At 39.2% G+C, this 26,864-nt stretch overlaps 3 protein-coding genes across 3 annotated transcripts in view; 2 read left to right on the forward strand and 1 right to left on the reverse strand.

Annotated features, from left to right (window-relative positions):
• The first annotated feature begins 353 nt into the window (after window positions 1-353).
• Window positions 354-7,359, forward strand: LOC102308671 (annexin A1). Its single transcript, XM_005921714.2, has 12 exons — window positions 354-441; window positions 895-994; window positions 1,125-1,230; window positions 1,441-1,535; window positions 2,691-2,804; window positions 3,241-3,331; window positions 3,521-3,657; window positions 4,415-4,508; window positions 5,473-5,568; window positions 5,865-5,923; window positions 6,924-7,046; window positions 7,158-7,359. The coding sequence occupies exons 2-12, from the start codon at window positions 932-934 to the stop codon at window positions 7,212-7,214; spliced, it is 1,035 nt and encodes a 344-aa protein (XP_005921776.1). The 5' UTR covers window positions 354-441; window positions 895-931; the 3' UTR covers window positions 7,215-7,359.
• Window positions 7,360-8,263: 904 nt separating this feature from the next.
• Window positions 8,264-19,907, forward strand: slc30a5 (solute carrier family 30 member 5). The gene is made up of 16 exons (XM_005921713.3): window positions 8,264-8,792; window positions 10,202-10,324; window positions 10,635-10,701; window positions 10,874-10,959; window positions 11,964-12,051; window positions 12,451-12,538; window positions 12,652-12,728; window positions 12,908-13,078; window positions 13,164-13,452; window positions 15,909-16,117; window positions 17,160-17,317; window positions 17,409-17,538; window positions 17,735-17,993; window positions 18,074-18,300; window positions 18,619-18,747; window positions 19,651-19,907. Exons 1-16 carry the CDS (start codon window positions 8,722-8,724, stop codon window positions 19,819-19,821), a joined length of 2,343 nt encoding a protein of 780 aa, XP_005921775.1. The 5' UTR covers window positions 8,264-8,721; the 3' UTR covers window positions 19,822-19,907.
• Window positions 19,908-23,487: 3,580 nt separating this feature from the next.
• The window catches only part of LOC102308045 (MAM domain-containing protein 2), a 33,278-nt gene continuing 29,901 nt past the window's right edge, over window positions 23,488-26,864 (reverse strand). Inside the window, exons 14-16 of the mRNA XM_005921712.3 lie at window positions 26,759-26,864; window positions 23,926-24,010; window positions 23,488-23,830 (exon numbers count right to left, since the gene is read on the reverse strand). The exon at window positions 26,759-26,864 is cut by the window's right edge and continues 148 nt beyond it. Of these exons, the coding sequence (XP_005921774.1) occupies window positions 23,784-23,830; window positions 23,926-24,010; window positions 26,759-26,864 (238 nt within the window). The 3' untranslated portion in view covers window positions 23,488-23,783. The remainder of the gene's footprint in view (window positions 23,831-23,925; window positions 24,011-26,758) is intronic.

The raw sequence follows: 26,864 nt of genomic DNA on the forward strand, positions 1-26,864 counted from the left end.
GCAACTCAAGGCGCCAAACTCAAGCAAGAATTAAGGGAGTGCCACAAAGGTATGGTTAAGTAGCATTTTCATGTAGACTACACTGACAGTATTCCTTGATTGGTATCAACAATGTTGAGATTCATTCTGATTTTTTTTGGACAATTATACCTTTAACTTGGCTGTGTTAAAGGTATAATTGTCCAAAAAAATCTGTGTGACTGTTTTCAACTAAGTGGTTTGATTAAAGTGTAACACATACAGAATAGTCTGAATTGAAAAGTTGTCCAACCAGTCCCAGAGGCATATGAATCTTTCGCCTCAAAAGAATTTGAGAGGTATGACATGATTGGCTGAACCTCTGCAGGTGAAAATGCACAGTGATGGGTGGAGACGCCGCAGAGTGAGCTCCACAGTGCAGTAGCTACAAGCTAGAGTGCAGGACGGTCTTCAGCAGCACAGGTGAGGGTTTCTTGCTGGATATGTAAACACTTGAACTCCCATTTTCTTATTGTTACGAGGAATTCAAGGTGAGTCAGGATAAATAAAGGGAAAAAGATAACTTAATGACAAACGTTATAATGAGAAGGACAGTTTAGCCACAGAGTGAGGACGGAAATGACAGCAACAGAGTTCAGGAGTTAGATGGCAATTACAGAAATACTGTAAAAGAAGAACAGATATTTGCCAAGTGGCTAAAAACACACAGTGACTAAAACAGAGTATGTATGTCTGTGGTAGAGCATTGTGGAGAGTGTGATCTCTGTGATGAGTTGCAGTTTTTGTGGCTCCTCCCTGTGACACACCTGCTGCTAACAATCACAGAAACTAAACAGAATGAGATTAAAAGGAAGTGTCAGGGTGGTTGCAGAGCTAAATTTCATACCTTTACCCTCTACTCTTTTCTCTTTACAGTTTTGTTTCAGTTTTTGAGTCTCTCATCCAAGCAAAAATGCCATTCTTCGATCGTTTGAAGGACATTTTCTCCCGAAACTCCGATGATGACACTGTCAAAGTGAGTCATATTGTGAGGATATTGCACCCAAGTCTGCTTACTTGAGTATTTGAATTTCATATGAATTTTACTGGCTGGCGAATAAACTTTTTAAAGTTCTTTAAAGTCTGTATTTTGGCTGATCTTTTAGGTGAATGACAAGGATAAACCTATTTATTATGGAACAGTCACTCCATATCCAAACTTCAATGCGAGCGACGACACTGCAATTCTTCGGCGTGCCATTGAAAGTAAAGGTGCGTGTGCACTCTCTCGTTTTAATGTATTATACACGTTATGTTTGTTTTAATTTAGACGATATGAAGTTTAAAGCTGAAACACAGGTCGGAAAAAACGAATGTTTATTGCAATTTTGAATTGGGTGTGAGGTAGTTTGCTTCTTTTGGCTTGGATGATTTTATCATTTTGTGGTGCTTACAATAAAATGTAACTTGTCATCCCAACAGGAGTGAATGAGGATGCGATCATTGCAGTCCTGGTAAAGCGAAGCAACGAGCAGAGGCAAAGGATCAAAGAAGTCTATGAAACGGAAAATGGGAAGGTGAGTAATTAATTTCTGCCATATTCAAATCTGTACAGCATGAGGCTGGGAAAATATTACATATAGAAATGCTCAGTGCATCATGGGAATATGTTGACTTCTGGCTCCAAAAATCAAACATGGCGGTCACACCTTACATCTCAGATGCTGTCAGACCAGACATGAAACAGCCTTTACCCTGCCAGCTCCCTAATGGTACAGTCACACTAGAGAAAATGGTTGCTGGAGACTTTGGCATGACCAAAATAACTTGACCATGTTCAATAAACTTGCAGTGTTGTTGCCTTTGAAATTGTTGGCAGTAAAAAGGAGTGAGTCTGCAATTAGGTGGATGAATGCAGTCAAGTTGGTAGCTGGTGAAAAACCAAACCTGTTGCTTTCTACACACATTATCTACACACATTCACAGTCCAGCCAGAATCTCATAGATCAGAGACAGAAATTTCTCTACAAATGTTGACGCCATTGCTGCAGGATAAAAGTTTAACTTCAAAATGAGAAAGACACTCAACAACCTTGCTTTTATATAGAAATATATCTGAATCGACTGAGCTGAGGCGACTGTGATTGCAGGAGACAGACTGCCCACCACCAAGACACTTTCACTTCAAAGTGGTTGTCTAGAGGCTAAAGGGTGTTGAACCCTTGTTATCTGTAACTGAATGCATAACAAGTCAGCAATTACTGAGCAACCATATAACTCAGTCTTAATTGGTCTACAAACGCAGTGTTCACATCACAAAAGATAACCTTCATATATTTAATTTAAACTCAAAAGATGCCTCCAAAAGTTGATTCTGTTGTTTGGGGAAACTGCAGGTTTCCCCAAATCTTATAAACAGCACATTTGCATAATGACTGAAACCAGCCCACTGAAGGAACAATGGGCTGGGAGGTCAGTTCCTTAATCTTAATTAAGCAAATTCTCGTGACCTTAATTGTGTTTATAAGATTTGGGGAAACCTGCAGTCAGCTGAGACTGAAGAAGTCACTTGGATGCGTGACGAAACATTTCTCCCACAAAACGCTACGTCCAGATGAACAGAATCAACTTTTGGAGATTTATCTTCCTGGATGATTGAGAATGCATCAAAACTCAAAAGATGATTACAGTGGACAGTAGTCCTTCAGAAAGATCATCCTTGTGTGTTGCAGAAGCTGACTGACAATTTGAAAGCAGCCTTGACAGGAAACTTGGAGGACATCTGTCTGGCACTACTCATGACACCAGCTCAGAATGATGCCTACCAACTCATGAAAGCCACAAAGGTAGGATCTGTGGTTTATGTACTAAACCTTTGATTGGGGCAATATTACTTCTTTTGTTTTCATTCATAGAGCAGTTTTATAGTTGTTGTTTTTTGTTGATGTTTTTTTCAGTTAATTGAGACGCTACATGTTTAGATTAAGTTTATCATTTAGGTTGTGTCATTAGTAACTGAATTAAATTGTGATCACAAAATTGCCAGTTGGTTCAGTATTGGCCAAGAACCCTCCCACTAGCACACTTTTGGTTTGTAGGTCTGGGGTTTGAACTTAAGGTAATTTTTGTGCCACAGTTAAAGAAAACTTAAACATAGATTAGAATAAACAAATTTAAAAAACAACAAACTACTTACTTGTAATTCTGTTTGAGGGGCCCTTAAATGTTTCTTCTTACTGTTTATAGATTTTATTATTTCTGTTATTTGATTTATTCCCACAGGGTTTGGGCACAGATGAGGAAGTTCTGACTGAGATTTTGGCAACAAGAACAAACCAAGAGATTCAGGAGATCAAGAAGGCCTTCAAACAAGGTGTTGTCACGGTCATGTGAAATCACATGGTTGTTGTTTGGGCTTAATGCTGAACTAAGATAGAATTTTATACAACATCTTAGATATCTAGTGTCTGTAGCTGCTAGAAAGCTAGACTTATTGTAGTCACATTTGGCCATCATATTGTTGTAAACTGATGCTTATTCTGAAATTCTCCCGATTCCTCAGAGTACAAAAAAGAGCTGGAAGAAGTTATTAAAAGTGAGACCAGTGGCAACTACACCAAGATCCTCCTGGAATTACTAAGTGGAGGTAGAGATGAGAGCACTCGTGTAGACAATGATCTTGTTTCAAAAGACGCAAAGGTAAAATCACATAAACAAAATCTTAAACTATTTTGATTTATGTTGTCAACAAATTATGTGAGAATATATTTTGAGAACTCTAGTTTAACGGTTCCTATCTGTGGCATTTGGCCAAACATGTGTGAACATAATGTAACATTCATAGAGGGTATAAAAGATGGACCTAGTCATTAATTCAAACGAACATGTTGGTGGACATTAGCACACTTGGTTAGCAAGCTACACCCATAAACTGTGCTTTATCTGCTAAGCAACGAACTAATAAAACGCTGAAATTTCACCCACTAAAGCTGAAACAAAATCTTCTTGGCTATATAGATCAAAGCAGTGTTTTTGTATCAGACTGTTTAGTGTTGTAATTCTAGGGACTTTAACGTGGGAGTCAATGGCTGCCTTTTAGAGTCAGCCTCATGTGGCCACTAGAGGAACTGCAGTAATTTCCATTTAGGTGCTGGCTTCATTTTTCACAGCTGGAATACTCATTAGTCATAATTATGTGGGTAAAAAAAAAAACTTCAGCCATTTCCTGATACAGTTAGGCACATGATTTTTGGTTGGGTAGGAAATGCTGCATTTATAGGGGTCTGCATATGCACATTAAGTGAAAATATATCAAGTTTGTTGCATGGTGCAACAGTGGCATAGTTGCGAAGAATAAGTCTGACTTTTGGTAAAATACTTGGAATATAAATTATTGAAATTATAAGGAGTATAAGTCTTTATGATTATCATCCAATTTTTTTGTGTGTGTCTGTAGACGCTGCTGAAGTTATGTGAGCAGGGCAGCGGATTCAATGTGTCCACCTTCATTGACTTGATGACCAAGCGCAGCTATCCTCACCTCCGGAAAGGTGAGTTCTTGAAAAGTGTGAACACTTCTTCTTGGTTGGGTTTGACTCATTAGACACAATGCACTTCTGGAAAAACAGGTGGAACCAAACTCTTGCAGGTAGGAGGCGAAACACACCCAGCAGTCTGAGAACAATACAGTTACAGTCAGTCTGGATTTTACAAGAGTTATGAAATCTGTTTACTTTTTATCTGCATATAGGCTCAAAATACATACACGCTCAAACATATACATACACTCTCACTATCATTTGGTCAAATGTCTCTGAGCAAGTTGTACTTCAACCAGCTATTTTTGGTAGCCATCAACAAGCTCCTGACATGATTCTGGCTGGATATTTGACCGTTCTTCTTAACAGAACTGGCAGCATTTATTTAAACTGGTTTCCTGACATGGACCCGGTTTTAGCAAAGTATCATCAGGATTACAGTCAGGGTTTTGGGAAGTCCATTCCAGGAGCTAATCTTGGCCTACTTTATCCATTGCAAAAGCAGTTTTTGAAATGTGATATTTAAAGTGAAGTTGAAGAATTTGGAACTAGTCCTTCTTTCCCCTTCCACTTGCAATGTACATACCATTGGCAGCAAACCAGCCCCAGAGCCTGATGCTACCACCACTATGCTTGACACTTAGTACAGTGTTCTTAGGTTTGAATGCTCTACTATACTCTTCCATTTGCAGAGTTGTTTGAACTGATGATCCTGAAATCTTTTGTACAATTGCATAAATTTTCTAATCGAAACTGCTGTTGTGTGAAGTAATGGTGTATTTGTTTTCTCCTTTTTAAAAAAACTTCAGCCTAATGTTTCACTGGTCACTAAAATCTGAATGTTTATGTTTATAAATATTTTAAAACTGCTTTTTCATTTCCTCAGTTGCTAATGAAATATGCTGCATAGCCTTAACAACATATTTGATTTTGGTCTAATAACTCAGAATTACCAGTTTGTCTGTTTTCCTGTTAGTATTGGAGGCATTTGGCAAACAGACGGATGTCAAATTACCCACAGTGCTGAAAAAGGAGCTGAAAGGAGACACTGAAAATTGTCTCATCGACCTTGGTAAGTTGATGTTTGTCCTCATCAGTTTATGTAGTTTTAATTGTGTTGTCTGTTCAAGGTGGGGGTGGGGTGAGATCAAAGGTCATGTGAGCGATGAAATCCATCCTCTCGCGAGCAGGAAATGTGCATAGCACGTCTTGTGTACATTAAGATCAGGAGAGATTTAAGATTGATTGAGCAGTATAACGTGAAAACAGATTTCCACAGTATGGGCTCTAACACAGCTGTGAGGCAGCGCAGCATCTGGACTCGACTCGATCATTTTGTAACTGTTTGTCTCTCTTTGATGTCCATAGCAAAGTATGCCTGGAACACACCAGCTGTCTTTGCCCAGAAGCTTGTTAAGGCTTTGGAGGTGTGTGTATAATTTTTTTTCATGTGTGTGTGTTCCTGTCTAGCTATCTTTGTGAGGACTGAAATCTGCATTCTACTATACTAGTGAGAACCAACAGGCACTTATGAGGACACACTCGCCGTTCCTCACAAGTTTGAAGGCCTTTTTGAGGCTCAAAATGTGGTTTTAGTGTCAGGGTTACAATTAGGTTATGGTTAGGTTTAGGGGTAGGGTTAGGCATTCATTTTTAATGGTTAGGGTGACGGTAAGGGGCTAGGGAAACCATTATGTCAATGAAGGTCCTCACTAAGATACCTGTGTGTGTGTGTGTGTGTGTGTGTGTGTGTGTGTGTGTGTGTGTGTGTGTGTGTGTATTCATTCACATAAATGTACATTGATTTATGTATTTTAAAAGGAAGGTTCAAGTCTGTAAGTAATTTCATGTTTTTGGACTAATGTAGTCTGGAAGCTGGATGTTTTAAACTGTTCAAGCAGTTTGAGATTGAGTACTTCTGCAGTATCTACATTGCAAAACGGATTCACTTACTTGTTCACTTACTTCACTTATTTACTTACTTTACTTACTTGTTCCCTCACAAATTAAGTCCTCTTAAAGACTTAAGCTGGGCCACTTATACTATATTTATATTAAGTATACAATACTTAACAGCATATCAAATAACAGAGCTCTAGTTTGTTTTAAATTTACTTTATATAACCTTAGTTTAACAAGTTACATTTAGAAAATACCACAATGAACGGCTTAGACTTTTGCCTCAGAAAGTTGACGGTGCTTGTACATACTATTTAGTTGTGTTAGAAGAAAGTGGACCTGTGTCCCATATACTACATAGTTACAGGAACACTGCAAGTTGCTGAAGGAGTCCGTACTCCTGGCCACTGAAAAAAGGTTTCTGATCAGCAGCTAACTCTTAAGTAACTGTTTGGATCTTAACCCCAACATAAAGTCTATATAGCATAAAATCAATAACTGAAGCTTTGCTCTGCTCTGCTCTCACAGAAACCAGACACATGTGAGAAAACCCTCAACAGGATACTGGTGAGTCGCTCTGAGGTCGACCTCAAGAAGATCAAGGAGGTATATTGGAACTGTCAACAAAGATCCCTGAATGATGACATAGAGGTAAAAAACAAAACACAAAAAAACCTTGTTGTTATCATGTTGTCTTTAATGATTAAACACTAAAATGACAGTGTACAGTATCTGGAAATTTCAGCTATCTTTGTTCCACAGAAAGACACCAAGGAGCACTATCGGAAAGTCCTGCTTAGCTTGTGTGGAGCTTTTTGAAATTCATCTGTTACCATTTTACTCTGGAAACCGAGACCAGCTTATTCCACTAAATACTCACAGCTTTAAATCTGAAGTGCATGACTACTCTGTTCTATTGAGATTAAATTTTAATAAAGAAGTTATTCCAGCACCAAGCATTTCATACCGTATTTCTTCTCTTTCTTTTAATGTCCTTTGAAATATAATGTATGAGGAAGTTGTATAAATATGCATTAAAATGATATTTGGTTATTAGAAATGCAGAAAATAACATGGGAAATCAAGTATTTTCTATTTAATCTTCAAAGTCAGCAGTAAGGCTTTTTATATTACATAAACTCGTAGCCTCCAGGTAACTGACAAAACCATCTAGGGTTAAAATAATGTGTTTGAATTGGTTAATGTCATGCGCTTGTATTTTTTTTAGTGCTTTGAAAACACAAAATGCTTACTATCAAAAATTGCATTCCCAACCCAAATAATGTAGTAAGGAAGCCATTGATACATTTTTAGCAAAATTGGAGCTGCCCCAAGTTACAAATGACCAGAATATGAGACTCATATCAAATATAACTAAAGAAGAAGTTGAACAGGCCATTAAAAGATTAAAGAATGGTGAAATTATTCTAATAATACATAATTAGACCAGCTAAGTAGCAAACAACGATCTTTGGAGTAGTCGGGCATTGCCAAAAAAAAAACTGTACTTAAGTGCAACTGTCTAAAACTTAAAGGAAATTTGGTCTGTTTTGCATGTGGCTAAAAAAATCGCTCATAACACTGCAGATGCAGGATCCGGGAGACAAAACATGAACTCAAAAACTTATTGCTGGAAACCCACGGGAGAAACAAAAACATCCAGAGCAGAAGAAAAACAAAGTGCAGAGGAGCACGCGCCATAGGGGGAGGACACGACAAAGGGCAACTTTTTTAAATATATTTTATATATTTTTCCAGAAAGAAAGAAACAACGAAAATGTTCATAAAACAACTTTCTAAATAAAGTGAAAAACAAACAAACAAATAAAAATGTCTTCTATCCTCATTATCTGCGCAGGCGCAACGCTGACGAGTAATTGCACGTAACGTTTACCGTGTCCGGAAGTGCCGTGGCAACACGGGCAGCTCGGGTGTTTGATTTTCTTTATCCTGTCATTGCGGATTTTCTCGGTTATTACAACCACTTCAGACTCATAACTTTTCAATATCTTTTTCTGACCACGCGTCCACAAGCTTCGGGGTCAAGTAAACCGTACACCGAGGACGTGACGCCACTGGAAACTTTGGGGGGGAAAGTGGCTAGCTAGCCGGCTAATACGCTAACAAAGCTACCAGCTGATTGTAGTTTACACGTCAGACACTGACGGGAGGATGAGTAGAACGCAGAAGAAGCCAGTTTATATTCTCCGGCGGTGAACAGACCGTAGTTTAAGCTGACTCTCCCGCCAGCAGCGATGTAAAGGATGCACAAGTAACAGAAGTAACTCTCGGTGGAGTGGAGCTGGTGGGTTTGGGGAGCTTGAAAATGGAAGAAAAATACAGCAGTAACGTGCTCTCAGGGGGTCAGCTGGGGATGGTCGAAGTGCCCGATTCCAGGTATGTTCTCCTTCCTGCATCAAAAACTCAGTTTAAACTGATGTAACTGTTTTCATGTCAAGAATCATTCAAGTCTCATCCATGCATCGGTAGTCCATACGTTAGCGTTTGTGAAGAATTGATTACTCTGTAAATTGTCCACAGCAGTGGAAAAACCACCATTATTATTTCCCATTGCTTGTTGTGTCCGATATTTGCAACCAGACACCATATGTAAGAACACTATAACAAAAAGCCGTCAGATTTGCTTATAAACTAATAGTCATTACATTATTAAGCATTATACCTTTATATTTTACTTTATTTTATATATACTGTATATATGTATGCACACACACAAGTATATAGGTATTTGGTATACATATTCAGTAATGGATACAGTGTTATATTTGTACATATATTTATTCTTATAAATCTCAGATTTCCATTGTTATATTTTGCTTTGTTCGTATGTTATTGTATTTTCGCACACCTCTGTTGCTTGTGAAGCTTCCACACAAGAATTTCACTCGCATGTGCTGTACCTGCATATGTGATGTGACAATAAAAGCGATTTTATTAATAAATTAGTATTAATTATGCCCTTAGTCTGAGCTGTATGTTGGTGTAAAAACCTTCAGGATTGAATCCAGCCTGCTACGTGTTAGTGGGCATCTAAAAATTATCAGGGGTTGTCTAAGAATCGGTTTATCCAGTCTGTGATGCTGAATCCCCAGCAGACCACAGCACAGTACACTCCATTCACCACAACTAACTGAGAAAATCTTCAAACTCTTCCTTAGGAAATGGAGCCCTATTGTTTCCTTCTTCTATACAGCCTCTGTGTTTGACTTCCAGTTCATGTTGTTGTAGATGTGGACACATGGTTACTTGTTACTCCTCCACCACATCAACATCCTGTCCCAGGATAGGCACAACATCAGTTGTTCACCATCTGTCTAGTCTTATTCCCATTCAGAAGCCGATCATTCCTCCTCCTAGATCACTCCACAAAAGCATTCAGCTAGCGCTTAGTACTCCTTCTCCTGCCCATGACTAATGAATCCAATTACTGCATAATCTTCAGTGTTTCTGTAGGTGGCATGACCTGTTGTTATGCTGAAAGTCTGAGGTGCAAAAAAGGAACACACACAGACTCTCTTTAAACCCTCAGTGAATTGAAGTTAAATATTTCTGTCCTGGGAGAAGAGGGAAACCTGATGGAAAATGGTAGAAAACAATAGACTAAACTGGAAATATAACACAGAGGTTTTCTATAAGAACGAACAGTTCAGATTTTGTTTCTTGGGGAAGATTATGCCTGTTACTGTATGAAGTTTGCCCATAGCTAGAATCAGTGTAGATGACAGTTGTTTTTGCTCTTATCACACAGCCTGTACTAATGTGTAGCGTGTTCTTTCCTTGTGCAGGTTAACCAGGTACATTGTTCTACTGGTCATCTCGAAGGTCCTCAAAGCTCTTGGGATCTTTGAGTCATACGATATCCTAAAAGTGGTTCACATAGTTCAGTTCATCTTCATACTGAAATTAGGGTAAGTACTCTTTGTGTTTTTATGTATTATTGTTAGTTGAGGCTGCTCTGTAGTGACAAAAATCTTAATTACAGTTATTCTGGCCAATTTTTGTTGACTTTGCAAACTTCACACACTTGCTCGATAAGAGCGATGAATAGATATTTAATGTCCATCATCTCAGCTGAACGTGTTACCGGCTGCAGTGTGTGTTTGAGGTTTTTCAGGTGGAGTTAAAGACAAAATGTGATTATTCACCAAGACCTTTTGCTCATTTTGTATTTATAGATGGTGAAAACATGCTGATTCTTTTTTATTGTTTTGATTTTAGGAGTGCAGTGTTTCTGCTTTTTTTCCAAAAACCTTTTTCATCTGGAAAAGTCATCTCAAAAAGACAGGTTTGTCTGCTTTAAAACCTCTAATCGTCCTGTTCTTTTTACTGTTGTTCATTAGCTTGAACAACTTATATATGTCGTGTTTAAGATGATTCAAGTCTAGCTTTGCAAAAAAGAAAAAAAAATACCTTATGCATTGTATTAATTTCTGTTGATGAATCTATTTTCTTTGCAGTGGATAAAGTTGTTAAAGCATGCTGTTTTCAGCTGTGTCATATCCCTCCTGGGCTTCTTCGGCCTAACTCTTTGTGGACCTCTTAGGTAAGAAGTAGTTAAGCAGTAGTTAAATAAAACCAAAATGCAGCATTAGAGTTGGAGGAAAACAGTTTAAATCCCTCCCTGAGAGTCCCATTGTGTTTCTTTGGACTAAAAATTGTTGTTTGGGGGTCTCTTAAAAGAAAGAAGAAAGTCAGGTTAGCTACAGGTGCACAAGGACACAACCTTCAGGGAATAGTTGATCAATTTAAATCAGTTAGGGTTGTGGATTTTTAACTGGGAACTATCCAACGATACTTCAAAGATCATCTCACAGTCTCCAACCTAAACTGCTGCATATAGTTATGGCAGACATGATTGCTTTGCCTGGCAGAATTTTCACTAGAATAATTTGACACCTGTCTTTATTTCTTTATATTTGCATGTTTCTTCAGTTAATACAGTAGCATCTCATTTCACACACACTGTATTTGTTCAACATCTGGCAGTATGTTCCTCTGGTTTTGCCGTTTAATAGTAATTGAGAGCTTCTGGGGCTTTACAGCATTACAGCCCACCAGGTGCGAGTAAAACCCACAAATACATATTTTAAGACCAGAGAAAGTCACATGCACTGTTCCTGCAGTGAGCTATTTTAAAGTGGTATTTTAATGTAGTAGGCAAGTATTTCACTTTACAAACTTATGTTCTTGTATTATATTCAGCTTGTTACATGGCATTTTATTGGCTTTGTACGCTATCCCTATCTCCTACAAGTGTTTATGAGAATATCTGCAGACTAACAATGCAGGAACTCCAGCAACACTTAAAGGTAAATGTGGCTTTCATCAGGGTCATGACCCTGAATGAAGGCCACATGCCGAAACCCGTTGTTCAGTTAATACAGTTGTTCCTCTTTACCTTTGAGTGTTGCTGGAGTTCCTGCGTTGTTAGTTTCTTATCCTCTTCTTGCACCTTGGAAGTAGGTGAAGTTGTGCCAGAAATTTTTGTCAATATCTGCAGACTCACAGCTGTATTCAGGTATATTATTAAAATTGTGTCTTTCACAGAACGTTGTTGCTGTTTGAGCACAGTGATGTTGTGGTCATTGCTCTTCTTGGGGTTCTCTTCACAAACTCAGGAGGAGGGCCATCAAAGGTAGGAGGCCATAAATTCACATGGCAGAAACTGCTTTTAGTGTCGGTGTGATCGTGGTTATATGACATGAGCGCGTTATCTCTGTAACATGTTTTTGTGTTTCATTTCCTGATGTTTGAAAAGTACAGGTAATGTTTGTATTTATTTGTGCGAAGGAAACAAATCTTCATTATAAATAAAAACTGAAATTATAAACTGAAACATAACTGACCGATTACAAGCCGCTTCTCTCCTCCATATGCAGTTTAAGAACTGGTATTATAGAGCAGGCAAAGAGGCACAAAATTGGAGAATAATAATAGCTAAAACACTCATTATTTTGAAAAAGGTAAATGATTGAACTCTCTGTGTTAAATGTTTATAATGTGCATTTCTGTTTACTTTGCTGTGACTTTGCAGACTAGAGGTGCTGCTTTCTTCATCATCGCTGTGATCTGCCTGCTCCTCTTTGACAACGATGATCTCATGGCAAAGATGGCCGAGCACCGTATCCTTTGAGCCGACACTTTAGTCTATTGTCAGTGTTAGTTTATGTGTTTGTGTTGCGTTGTTACGCCTCTGTCCTTTACTGCATTTGCCTTGATTCCCCCTCATAACCAGCTGAGGGACACCATGACAGTGCTCTCACTCACTTCCTGTATACTGTGATTTCATTTTTAGGGGTAGCAGATCACAAAGTGAGTAAAGCTTATTCCCTACCTTCTTGTTTTTTCTTTCTAAATATTGGCTTTCCAATAATTAAATTCAGTTTATATACAGCAGAAGAAAGGGAGTCTGTGCTCTTTCTGTCTGATTCAGTTCCTTATTGATATATATATTTATGTTTATGGTAATGTGTACTTGTACTTCCTGTCAGGGTGGTGTTGTGCTGCTGGTGGCATCCCTGTGTCTGAAGGTTGGATTCCACACGGCCTCCAGGAAGTTGTCAGTGGAGATCGGCGGTGCCAAACGTCTATATGCCCTCGACAACCTGGTTTCTGCCATGGTGCTGCTGCCCTGGGTTATAGTACTTTCTGCGACCACAGAAGTATGTGCACCAGATCACATGAAAAAAACGTGTTTGTTGTTTAGCTAGCCGTGTTGTAAACGGATGAATCTCATCTTAACCCCAGAGCAAAGTGGAGTCGTGGTCCTCTCTCGTCCTGCCTTTCGGGATGATCATCTTCTCCGTCACGATCCTGGAGTTTTACGTCGAGGCCATCTGCAGCACCAAGATGGAGACGCCGAGGTGCGCCCGTTATGGCGCCTTGGCCCTCTTCTTCAGCGCATTGCTGCTGGCAAACTTCTGGACTCACCCGCTGACTGACCAGCTGCGCTCCATGAGCAAACCAGCGCACCACGAAAGCACAGAGCACGTGCTCTCTGGTGGAGTGCTGGTTAGCGCCATCTTCTTCATTATGTGTGAGTAACGGCTCTGCGATACCTAGTTAATTTGTTTTACCTGCCTTTTTAATCATATTTAGCATTTAACAGTTAAAGTTAAATGGGGAGAAAGACTTCAAACACCAAAACAAGAATTAATTAAAAATTAAGTGACACTGCCTACAGAAAACAGGCATTTTAGGAAATGCATGATGGGATTTGAAAAAATGGAGTGAACACCTCAGGAAGTGCTACACAAAAATGAAGGCCTATTGTAGAAATTTGTTGCATGGCAACATTTAGTAAAATGTAGCAACATCTGAGAAAACGCAGTCACAAAACCAGAAATGCCACCTTGACATTTAATACAACGCAGCTCCGACTTTTCAGAATCCACTCTTCTTTACATCCTTTAAAACTGAGGCAGGGACTAACCTGAAATTGATATGGAAACAAAACATTACATCTGTCTTACTCGAGGAATTTTTGTTCTGTCTGTTCAAATACAAAAAAACATTGCCCCTGCCTTTCACTTAAAGTGAAAGGGTTTCTGAAACAGCGGGTTTTAATTATTTATTTTTGGTCAAAACCTGGTCTTTAAACTGGGTTTACACCAAAGTTGTTATAGTTAACTAAACCTAAACAAAAGAAGCAAATGTGAAAACATATTTTAATTAACTAAAATAAATGAATAAAATTAACTGACACAATTTTGTGGACTTGGGAAAACTAACTAAAATTTAAAACATAGCCTTTGTTTATTTTTTTTCTTTTGATAAAGATTTTGTTATCATAACTTGCCGGATGAGGTCTCAATAAAGTCAATAAACAAAATTGTGAGTCAACTGTTTTCAAAAAGTTTTTTTTATTTTTATTGTTATTAGTGCACTGATACATGCCCTTAATACAATAATACTTAAAATAAAGACTAAAACTAACACTGAAATTAATTAAAAACTAGCCAGAAGTAAGCAAACCCATCCTGGACACTAACTAGAACTGAACTGAAAACCGAAAAAATTAATAAAAACTAATTAGAAATGGATAATAATTAGAGATGGACCGATCTGATATTACGTATCTGTATCGGTCCGATACTGACCTAAATTACTGGATCGGATATCGGAGAGAAATAAAAAATGTAATCCGATCCATTAAATATCACAAAAGCACTTCACAAAACTTGCGACATGGCGTAACTCGGCTCATAACCGTAGCACGTCGGAGCAGTGTGGTCACGTGATAGAGCGGCTGTGGCATGCAAGACCTGTCAGCGGTCTGGTTGAGCATTTGGAGCCTCGCTACCAAACCAGCATTTTATCTCTGAGAAAGTTATCCCAGAGAGAAGTAAAGCAAGTGTGTAAGTTCACCTCTGAATGTCTGTAAAGCATTCCTGCGTTAAGCTTAACAACCGATATATGGAGTGACTGCCTCTTCTCTCTCCCTCCCTCTGCTGCTGCTACTTCAGTCATGAAACTGATCAATGATCAGCTGATCGGCTTTTCTGTCGGGACTCCGTCTCTCTTGTTTGTTTATTGCCCACTTCGTGCCAGAAAGAGGAAACCAGCAGCTGAACAACAGCAGCACATTTAAGCTTGATAAGCTGTTGTTAGAATTTATTTAATATTACTTTCTACTCGAGGATCTTTTTCTAGGTAGCTGACGCTGATAACTGTGCAGGGGCGGATCTGGCAAAGTTTAGCCAGGGGGACTGATAGGGCATGAACAGGGAAAAGGGGGCACAAAGACATACTTTTCTTTCTTATTCTCATTTCAAATGTCGAGCTTTTAATAATTAATTATCTGACTCTTACACCCAAAGTTTTAATCTGATGTAAAACGTATAGAAGTCCATTACTGTATATAGTAACTATTAAGTTTAATATACCCTAGTAAGCTATAGTACTTTTTCCTTTGGGAAGGTACCATCTGTGCAGTCTGCAGTTCTGTTGAAGAAAGATGTTGAATCTATTTAATTATTCTTGAAAAATAATTGATTTCTGTGCATCTTTTTTCACACTGCATCAAATTAAAGTTGATTACGTCAATTAAGCATCATGAGGTGGAGCGTGAGGGGTGGGTCCCTATTTTTTATTTTATTTTATTTTTTTTTGCTGGGAGTTTTAGAACCCTATTAGTCAGGTTGCTTACTCTTTAAAATACCAGAATACGGAGGATTGAGTAGGTTTAACTTTATTAGATTGATCAGTATTGCTGAACCATGAAATATTTTGGGTGCAGTGTATTTTTTGCATACAGGTATAACAGAATAGCTTTAGTGTTTGTTTGTTTTTAAACTTGAGTATGAACTTATACAAAATGCAGCAAGATATTAAAAAAAGCAGTTTTGTTGATTAAAAACACACTATATCGGATTCATATCGGTATCGGCTGATATCCAAATTTATGACATCAGTATCGGACATAAAAAAGTGGTATCGTGCCATCTCTAATAATAATAACAAAAACCTTTGTTTACACCTCTCTCCCTGCAGCGTCCAATATTCTCTCGTCTCCTTCAAAGAAAGGCCAGAAGGGCACCTTGGTGGGTTACTCCCCTGAAGGGACACCTCTCTACAATTTCATGGGTGACGCCCTGCAGCACACATCCCAGTCCCTTCCACGATTCATCAAAGACTCCCTGAAACAGATCCTGGAGGAGTATGACTCCAGACAGATCTTCTACTTCCTGTGTCTCAACCTGGTGTGTAGACCAGGAAGTTGCTTCTTTTTGTTCTGATCTTTCACATTTTTGACCGTCTAATTTCAAAGTAAGAGCTCCGTACCCGAACCCCAATAGCAACAGAAAGCAGGACGCCGATTCTTAGAGGTCCAAAAACGGATCAGCGTATACAGGAGAAATGAAGGGAAAAACACACGTCTGAGCTTACAGTCTTTTAACCCTCTCAAGGCAGGCGTTGCAGATTTGCAGCAAGTAAAAGCTAACAACCTGATTACCCCACATACATATGTTATGAGGTTGTTTTTTTTTTTTTTACTCAGAAGTACCACTGCAGGTATTCTTTTGTGCATTAGCAACAGAAACTTAATTTGAGCCTGAGAGGGTTAATATCAGCTGTTTAATAGGATCAGATCTACATCTCACTGACATTTGTGCCTGGCAATGAGGTTTCCTGCTAAAATGAATCTTAGTAATAAAGATCATAGCTGCCATTGAGGATAGAAAATATGTCATAAAGGGTTCAATGACCTGAGGAGCAGTCTAACATTATACAGTTGCAGGCTTCTAAAAGCTCATATTTTACATATTTTACTTTTTACAAACCTATTCAAAGAAACACTTATGCCAGCATTAATGAAATTCCACATTTCTTAACCTTTAATGATCCTGATTCTTATACTGTGCTTATATTTTGAATGGATAGTCTTTTAATGAGGGATGGGTGTGTATGCATATTTGATTTGTGCCTGTTTCTTAAAAAAAATAAAACTAAGTATAACAGGTGGAATAAATGAAATGCACAAGTTAATAAGCAAACAATAAAATCTACACCCCAGTGAGAACAACGAATTGCCTCTGACTGAACAGAATGTAAAGAGAAAAAAAAGTAATTTCCAGTTGTCAATTAAATAAAAGAATTAGATAATCACATCTGGAGATCATCTTAAATAATTTAATCTAATACATTAAAGCATTTCAAGCTGTTGAAAGACTCGCCTGCTGTGTTTAGGCTCACACACTCTGCAGGTATTTCGTAAGATTTTGTTGCTCTGCATTGTTTCAGGCTTTCACCTTTGTGGAACTGTTTTATGGCGTTTGGACCAACAGCCTGGGACTCATCTCTGATGGTTTCCACATGCTGTTCGACTGCTCTGCTTTAGTTTTGGGCCTGTTTGCCGCCCTCATGACCCGCTGGAAAGCCACCAGGATCTTCTCCTACGGGTAAAATCCATCAAGAACTCGTGATCGTAAAATTGAAGAACATCACCTCCAGCTGGATTCTTAATAAACTGAGTGTTTTGTGGTTTTGTAGGTACGGTCGTGTTGAAATTCTTTCCGGATTCATCAACGGCCTGTTCCTGATGGTCATCGCTTTCTTTGTCTTTGTGGAGTCGGTCACCCGTTTGTTGGATCCTCCCAACATAAACACAGACATGCTGACGGTGAGTAAAAGGATTCCACCACACCATTTGAATATCTTTTTTACCTTTGGTCACTAAAATCACACCTTTTAATATTTCCTGATTGCATCTTGTCAGTTTTGGAGTGATCTTATACAGCTGGATATCACAGCTGGATATCATAGAGACAATATGAAAGCTTTCGTCTGGTTTGAACTCTGTTCATCCTTCTCTGCAGCCCGTGTCTGTTGGAGGCTTACTTGTCAACCTAGTGGGCATCTGCGCTTTCAGTCACGCTCATTCCCATGGCGGCAAAAGCTGCTCGTCACACGAACACGGGCACTCACATCATAGCCACTCCCACAGTGAGCACAGCCACGGAGGCCACGGGCACTCGCATGGAGGCCACGGGCACTCGCACGGAGGCCACGGGCATGGCGGCCACGGGGGACACGGGCACTCCCACGGCTCTGGAGGCATGAATGCCAACATGAGAGGTGTGTGTTTGAGAACGTGGTTTGTGGTGAGAAACATAAAGCTAGATAAAGTCATGATTTATTGATTTATTTTTCTCCAGGTGTCTTTCTCCATGTCTTGGCCGACACCTTGGGCAGCGTTGGCGTGATCATCTCCACCATCCTCATCCGGCAGTTCGGCTGGTTGATCGCTGACCCCATATGCTCGCTCTTCATTGCCACTCTCATTTTCCTCAGTGTCATCCCTCTGCTGAAGGACGCCTGCGAGGTTCTGCTTCTGCGAACTCCCCCAGAGCATGAGAAGGACCTGAACAATGCGCTGGAAAAGGTGAGGAGATCTAGATGGGGTTGCTCAGCAGACTGTCGTGAAATTTTTTTCTACGTGCATGAGAGGAAGAGAATCTGTATTGAGAACTGCTTATCTGTTTGCAGGATCAATGAAATTTGGAAAGCTAGTACATAAATAGAGAAAATAATTTACCAGGTTACACTACTTCCTACCTATTTTAACTTTTTAGTTCCTAATAACGGCTTGGACCCTGCTGTGGCTGCGGATTCTGTATATGTATATAACATTTTTGGACATAAGCAACAGGATGGGAACTTTCAAAAACATTTTCTGATTTTAATTTTCTTCATGTTTCAGATTGAGAAAATTGAAGGAGTTTTATCGTACAGAGACCCTCATTTCTGGAGGCATTCAGCCAACATGATCGCCGGAACCATCCACCTCCAGGTCATGTCTGACGTGGTAGAGCAGAGGATCATTCAGCAGGTTGGCACGAACTCTAGAATTAGAATTAATACTAATGTTTTACTTTACAGCAATGAATCCTATTGTTTGGCGAATGAATACCAAACATTGTCTTGGCTGTTTGTAATGGCACACCTGGGTTATTACTGGGTAGTTACATAATCTATATTAATAAAGCATAAATAAGAAGTACAGTTATATATTTATCCTGTAAAACCTGAACCGTGAAATAATAACCAGAAAATTCAATTTAAAAAAATGTAGTTTTTATTGACCCTTCTGACGAATTAAAAACAACAAAAGGCTAAATTAAATGTCAGTTTGCATATATGAGTTTTAATTTGTATAATTATTCCAACACTAGGCATTTTTGTACAGTTCATTGCTCAAATTCACTGCATGTGTCAGATTGTAAACATCAGATTATTACAGGGGGAAAAAAAATCACACTGTCTCAAAACCTCAAGCATCAAATCTAATAAACTTGGTGTTATAAGGTTAAAAAGTTCAGTTTGGACAATATTTAGTGACTAAAAAGTAAAAAATAAATGTAGTGGAGGAAAAAAGAATCTAAGTCTTCTTTGCTTCCGGTTTTGATTTCTCCTCCTATACCAGCACTGGTATACTGCAAGAACAAAAGAAAAAAACATCTAAACATTAATTTAAGAATTTATATTCCATTAGAGCATCTAAAGCTTCAAAAAGCATCCATATGGGGGCATTAATACTATATTTTCTCTCACTCACATGCTGCTCTTTTTTTCTGTGTTGTCTTTTCTGTGTTAATTTCTTAGAATATCTTCATGCACATTTATTTACTATTAAATATTTAAATGTAAAAAAAAAAGGTTTTACAGGTACATTTAGGCTATAATTGTTGGCGCTGAGGATTTTTATGGTGGACTGTAATTCTGGTTTCAACAGGTGACCGCCATTTTGAAAGAAGCCGGGGTGAACAATTTGTCAGTGCAGGTGGAGAAGGAGGCATACTTCCAGCACATGTCAGGACTCAGCACCGGGTTTCACGAAGTTCTGGCGATGACGCAGCAGATGGAGTCGATGAAGTACCTGAACGACGGGACATGCATCATGTAGACCAAAAGAAACGCTAACAAGTCTGTTTTCATTGATATGTACAGTGTACGTATGTGGTTTAAATAAATCTGAATATATTGGTTTTATTTTGCTGTCGTCTTTATTTACCCAATGTCACAATTCAGGTTCCTTGTACTAAAGACTCACAGCACACCAGAGAGGCTATGGGATTGGTTTATCATGTCAAACCACAATTATAACCATATGAATGATGGCAGACACTCTGTCTTCAAGTAAACTGACATGTTAGCTTTATTCTAAAAGGAAAAAAATGAAACCCAATCAGACTCTAAAGCTAATCTAGGTTTGTTAGTCCGATTGGCTTGAAAGTGATGTAGGCTTTTGTATTCATACCCTAGATGCAGCTAATAAAAGTCTCAGACAAATTAGAATTTCCGTGACCTTGAAGTCAAGGTCAGAGATGTTTGGCTCGATTCAGCTTGGAAAAGACTAAAAAACTGGAATTTTGGGAAGGATTCTTGCAGGATTGGGTGAACATTATGTGCACACGTCAGGTTAACATGGAAAAACTGGGGAACATTGTCTCGATCTTATCAAAAACAATAACAAACTACGCTGGAGCAATGTTCCCTCTTGCGCGCGTGCGCAATTGCGCACTGCTGGCACGGTCTCTGCGCACAGAAAATCTGCGTTGCGCACAAAAAAAAAATCTAACCTGAATTGAAATTAAAATAAAAACTTTAACAATTCTGTTTTGCAGTGTTAGTAAGTGACTGGCTGCTCCCGTATGGGATTAGAACGATGCCACCTTATCCCATAGTCCAGCCAATAATGCGATTCATATATGCAGCTAATCAACGTCGCTGACAGGCTATGACAGCTTATGTGCCGACACCGGTGTTTTAGCTAGCAAAGCAACGTGGCTGATGTGGAGTGAAGCCACGTTAATGACAACGTGTACAACCATTGGAGATGTGAGCAGGACAGACGGAAAAAGTGTGGACTTTATACCTGTTTTTAAATTGTGTTGATCGAAAATGTACCATGTCAACCAATCAAAAAATGATATGGCAACAGTTGGTTATGAAGGAGGAAGTTTTAGGAGTGTTTTGAGATGTGAGAGATTTGAGACGTTTAGCGCAAACCTTGTGTAGTTAGTGTGTAGTGTAGTCAATAGTCTTGTTGTGTGTGTCAGAACATTGAGGCGACTGCTGAATGTTACAGGTGTTACAGGAGTGATACATCTCCTGTTGTCAGGCCTGCAGGTATCAGGCTGTTGTTCTCCTTTATCTCATAGTGGACAGAAATTATTTTTGGAGTGGCACAAATAATTTGTGTGGCATCAAATTTGATGCAGAACAGCTGATTGTTCTGTAAATAGTTTGAAATGTTTATTTAAAAAACGCCTTGGCTGCATTTTTAGGTAAACAGCTGCAAAAAATGTTGTTGTTTGCATAACTCAGTTACTTTTTTGAAGAAGTAACTATATAATTAATTGCCCAACATTGGTCATTATATACTGTATTTTGCAGACGTATTATTACTTCCTGTGTTAACATGCTACACAGGTCATGAACAAGATTTTTTTTTAATTTTCAGTAAGTGGGCTAAAGCAGTTAATTAAAAGTAGTCTAACTAATAAATGCTGTAATTTGATTATTTTAATAAACCATGTAACTTGGATGGATTCGATGCTGGCGTGACCACAGTGCACACGTCTGCTGTTGCTCACAGTGGTCCAAGGGACCGCTCAGGGAGTTTGTGTGTTCGCTCAGACACATGAAAAATTAGAGGGAACATTACTCTGAGAGTATGAACAGATGAACTTGTCTGTGAAGGTTCTCAGTCATCCAGGTCATCGTAGTCAAAGGAGCTTGCAAAGAAAAGCGTCTGGACTTCTTTAAGTTGCTTGAAGACGTTTCACCTCTCATCCGAGAAGCTTCTTCAGTTCTAAGGTCAAATGGTGGAGAGTCCCAGATATAAACCTAGTGGGAGTAACCCCCCACAGAGGGACAAAAGGACCCCCTGATGATCCTCTAATCGCCTGAGCCAAGGTGTGAAACTGGGTGTGGGTCCCAATCAGCCAGAGTTTCAGGTGTGTTCATTGTGAAACCTGGCCCCACCTTATCATGCGAATTCCTGAGGTCAGATGGCCCAGGATGTGAGTGGGCGTTAAGGCGTCTGGGAAGGGATCTCAAAACTGGATTATAGATGGCAGAGAGTTGGTGTCGTAAACCCCCGCCTCTGTTCAAAGATGGTCGCTCACAGTGGACATAGATGGCTTCTTTCACTCCTCTTTCAAACCATCTGTCCTCTCTGTCCAAAATGTGAACATTGGCATCCTCGAAAGAGTGTCCTTTATCCTTAAGATGCAGATGGACTGCTGAGTCTTGTCCTGTGGAGGTGGCTCTTCTGTGTTGTGCCATGCGCTTGTGAAGTGGCTGTTTGGTCTCTCCAATGTAGAGGTCTGGGCATTCCTCGCTGCACTGTACAGCATACACCACATTGTTAAGTTTGTGTTTTGGCGTTTTGTCTTTCGGGTGAACCAGTTTCTGTCTGAGCGTGTTGCTGGGTCTGAAATACACTGGGATGTCATGCTTGGAGAAAACTCTCCTGAGTTTCTCTGATACACCGGCTACATAGGGGATGACAATGTTGTTGCGTCTGTCCTTCTTATCCTCCTTCGCTGGTGTCTGGTCTTCTTTTCTGTGCCTCTTTGCTGACTTTAAGAACGCCCATTTAGGATAGCTAAATGGATAGATAAATCTTCCCTTTGTTTCCATTTTTTTGTTACAGTTACCGATGCGTAAACATGACATCTTGTGTTATTTTTAATTTACTCACAGGTTACTCTGACATTTCCAGGCTTAAAGCTGGAGCGATCCAAGATTAGCGAAGAACCAGACCTCTGTTACCATGACATCAGGTGGGCGACTTCATACAAGTACAGGATCCATGTAAGGGCGCTTACCTACGCATGCATGTGACCGGTGTGTGTATGAGAATACATCAGCATATCTGGAGTCAGGAATATTCTGGCAGTGCTAATATAATGTCCATATTCCACTGTAGAATCACCAGTCAGTCTGGTTAAAACTGGGGGAAATGGTTATGAGAACAGCCACACTTAAATCCAAAAAACATTTCTATGAAGTCCACTGTTTGGACCACAGGATTTTAGCTGATTTGCTTTCAGACCCTTCATAAGAATATCTGTGGTAACCATTCATCTGTTCCTCTGTCAGTTAGTTAAGGTGATTAATGAACAGGTTGTGTAGGAAAAACAGAAGTGTGGAGCCTCTGATGTAACTTCTTTTCTTTTTTTTAAATTAAATTTATGAGGTTGGTTCTTACTGCAGACTTAAGGGTTTAAGTTGAAGGCAGCTAAACTTTTATTTAGCTTGTTGAAAAGAGGCTTCTTCAGTTCAGAGCTAATGGGGAGTCTCAGGTATTTAACCTGTAGTGTGGTTGTCACCTTGGAAGAGGTCCGTAGAGTCATTTACCCACCATAAGAATTATTCAGGCGACATGGTTCAAGGTGTGACTGCAGGTTGAATCACCTGAGAAGGAATCTCAATTCCCTCACACTGTTCCTTTATAAATGACCCTGTATGCTATGCTGTATTCCCACTAGGTGACAGTAAAATACAGTATTTCTTGTATCCAACTCCAGGCATCAACAGAGAGAACCAAAAGCAACTCATGTTAAAGAACGTCCTCGCTTTATTTGAGCAATGAGCATTAATCTAATGCAATACAAATGTGAAGAAAAACACATGCTCACTGCTGCTACAGTGCAGAGAAACGCTGACTGTGACATGACTGATATGTGTCGCTCCAAGAAGAGAGAAACTACATGAGAAGTTTCCTTTGTCCACATGTTTAGACTGACATGCAGGAGTCAGGACTCAACAACATTTTGAGTTGTCTGTAATGTGCAAAAAACAGGAAGGGGGGGGGAGGGGGGGTAAGCATTATACGCCGTTTTCACTCCTTGCACTTTACTCGATCTCATTGGAGGTTCCCACAGTGGTGCTGATCCCCATTTCTGCAGGAAAAAATTAAGTAAGCAGGAAGTTGTGACAAATCTGAAATCCTTTATTGCATGTTTTCTTTTTTTGTAGGATGTTTCAGTTTGTTTACCTGGGCAAGGTCCACCTTCCAAAGTAACATCATCAATGGCAATGTCACTCCTTATTGAAGAACCCCTGATCGCTTCAAACACAATCTGGGACAAAAGGACAAATAAAGTGTTTAGATTAAGAAAGTTCAGGTCAGCAGTGGACACCCCCCCCCCCCTTCAGTTTTATTTATGCTGTGCTAAATGACAACAACAGCTGCCTCAAGGTGCTTCAAATTGTAAAGTAAAGACCCAAGAATAATAATACAGAGAGCTATGCATCCATGTTTCAAAATTCAAGAAACTTTCTGTAAGAAAAAAGACTTTTTGTGTCATTAGTGTTATTAATAATTTATTAATGTTTTTTTGTTTGTTTTTTTTATGCTGTGTGTTATTTATTTTGAAACACCTGCAGAAATAGCTCTTCAGTTTCACTGTATTTTACAATGCACTGACAATAACAGATAACAGACTGACTGATTCAAATCGTGAACGAGTCGTTATAATAAATAATTGCAAATTAACTAAAGTGACCTGCTCTGTTTTTACCTCCAAGTTAGACTGAATTATCCTATAAATAAGCTCTAATACCGCTGCAGCACAGACCTGCACGGATGACGATCATGCAGGTCTGTGCTACATTAACCGCTCAGCGAGCAAGGCTGAGCTTAAAGTCAGAGTTTTCTGAATCATGATAGTGGCCCTTTTTTAACTTTGCTAAATCACCATGGTAACCTATGTTGAACAAATGGCCAGGTTGGGAGTACCACGTTTTCACTGATTCTTTTATTTATAGCATGTTTATGCAAGTTTCAGATTATCTGCAGAGGGAATACATTTTATATGTGCTAGTTTAAGCTGTACGTTACTAAAACCACTGAATGAAGCCCAAACTGTGGGAATGTGCATGTATTAATTTGGTGACACATGAATGTATTAGACTTATACTGATCTGCTGTTGAGTCTCTTTTACACTGTGGAACTGCAGCTAATAAAACAAATAGACTCAGGCGGTTTAAAGCTTCAGTACTTACTTTAGTAGCTAAATCACCAGGTTAACAATTTTCTGCAGCACTAATCTCTTGTCTTAGTAAAATTCAATACTGCTGTTAATGTTACTATTTTTAATGTTCTTTATAGATTTTTAATCACAATTCCTACTCCACTGAATATTTTCATATCTAACCTATGAGAATGAGTTTGTTTTTTTGTTTTTTTTAGCTCCTCGTCTCAATGTGTTTATATTGTAAGATAAAGACCTTACAATATTAGAGTGAGACCTGCAACACCGAGTAAGCGCTTGGTGAATGTGGGGAGGAAGAAATCCCTTTTAAGATGAAGGGAAGTCCAACAGAGGCTGGCTCATGAAAGAACAGTCATCTGCCCCGACTGGGTGGGGGAGTGGTGGGGAGAAAGAAGAGAGAGCAAAGGGGAGCGAGCGAAATTTAAAAATGATTTTAATTATTGAAACTTTCATTTAGCCAAATAAAAACAGCCGAGATGTTGAAATACCCAGAACAGAGGATAAATGAGATCAAATGTGCTAAAGTTTGTTTTCAGATAAGATCCATTCACCTCGAGAGTCTTTCACTCAACGTTGCAATTTCTTGATTTTAGGTACTCAGTATATTCTGGCACACCCACGTGTGCATGCAGTCTGCACAGTGATGAGTCCAGACAGGACCAATTATACTGAACCTGCAGGCTGACAGGGGCAAAGCTGATGCTGAAGGCAGAATAGTTCAAGAGAGGATGTCGAACTGAGTTCATCTTACCGAGACTAAAGCGAGGCCCATGTTTCCATGACACAGTCTCCTATAGGCTACTTTGTTTCCTGGGCAATGACTCTGTACCACTGGTTGTGTGTGGTTTCAAAATGACAGTCTTCAGAAAGCCGTCGAACTGAAAAGAAGCCTGAAGCTATGTAAAAAAAACAAACATCTTCTTCTGTGCCAAATCTCAAAGAGATCGAGCTGTGGAGACGAGTTTCATCACAGTGGAGTCAGAAAGACCACACTGGGGTGATTTTCTTTCCAAAAGAAAATCCCTTTTGTTATCAAAAGGAAAATATATGTTCTGCTTTTGCCTTTTTAAATTTCTCGCAGAACCACTGAGCTGTTATTTCATGCCTGTCAGATACTGAAAATAATGTTAAAGAATAAAATTAAAGACGCATCATTTCACTTTTTACATCAGGAATTCGTTTGTTATGCTGCTTAACAGCTTATGAAACATGTTATTGATTTAAGTGGTATAATGAAGAGGTAACTTAAAGTTGTTTTGTTAGCACGTTGAGCCCACTTTGATCTTTCTATCAGTGTAAATATGTTTAACTACACATTTAATCCCTGAGATATCTCAATATAAGAGAAAGAAGAGCAGTTTCAACAGCATCGGTTCTTCAGTTTTTCTACATGGTAAATATGTAAAATTACAGAAAACGTTCTTGTAGCTCATTGCGCAGACTGTCCTGGATTTATTAAGCGGTTACTTTTCTGTCATGTAATTGTTTATCTATTACTTAACTACTTTAGTTAAAATTCTAGAAATGCATAGCCTCCTTCATTTTTTCTGAAGCAGTCTAGTGGGCCACACTGGAGTCTTTGCAGGGCCAATTCTGGCCTTGTATTTTTGAGGGCTAAATGAAAGCACTAAAGCATCTCAGTGACATTAAAGTGATCCTCATTTCTCAGCACGGCTTCTTAGAGAAACTGAGATCATCGCCCCTCCTCTACAGTTCTGTCCTCACATGTTCCACAAGTGAGTTGTTTGCCAGTCAACATCCACCACCATCTTCATCTAAACTGTTTAAAATAAATTTTTCTGCATTAAGGAGAAAGTTATTTCCACTCTTGCCTGATGCTGGCTGTGACACTGGTACTCGACTTGGGCCTTCAGCCACGCGATGCTCTGCTCGCCGCTCCTCTGCCACAGCAGCTCTTCCTTTCCATATTTGTTGATG

Source organism: Haplochromis burtoni, unplaced genomic scaffold (genome assembly GCF_018398535.1).
Source record: "Haplochromis burtoni strain Fernald_Lab_line unplaced genomic scaffold, NCSU_Asbu1 Contig_51, whole genome shotgun sequence".
Lineage (NCBI taxonomy): Eukaryota > Metazoa > Chordata > Actinopteri > Cichliformes > Cichlidae > Haplochromis > Haplochromis burtoni.

Bases quoted from the DNA above. Each gene is read 5' to 3' on its own strand.
- slc30a5 (XM_005921713.3), top strand. From the start codon at position 8,722: ATGGAAGAAAAATACAGCAGTAACGTGCTCTCAGGGGGTCAGCTGGGG. The intron at 13,453-15,908 runs GTGAGTAACGGC...CTCTCCCTGCAG, and splicing joins CGCCATCTTCTTCATTATGT to CGTCCAATATTCTCTCGTCT. The intron at 17,318-17,408 runs GTAAAATCCATC...GTGGTTTTGTAG, and splicing joins ACCAGGATCTTCTCCTACGG to GTACGGTCGTGTTGAAATTC.
- LOC102308671 (XM_005921714.2), top strand. From the start codon at position 932: ATGCCATTCTTCGATCGTTTGAAGGACATTTTCTCCCGAAACTCCGAT. The intron at 1,231-1,440 runs GTGCGTGTGCAC...TCATCCCAACAG, and splicing joins GCGTGCCATTGAAAGTAAAG to GAGTGAATGAGGATGCGATC. The intron at 1,536-2,690 runs GTGAGTAATTAA...TGTGTGTTGCAG, and splicing joins ATGAAACGGAAAATGGGAAG to AAGCTGACTGACAATTTGAA.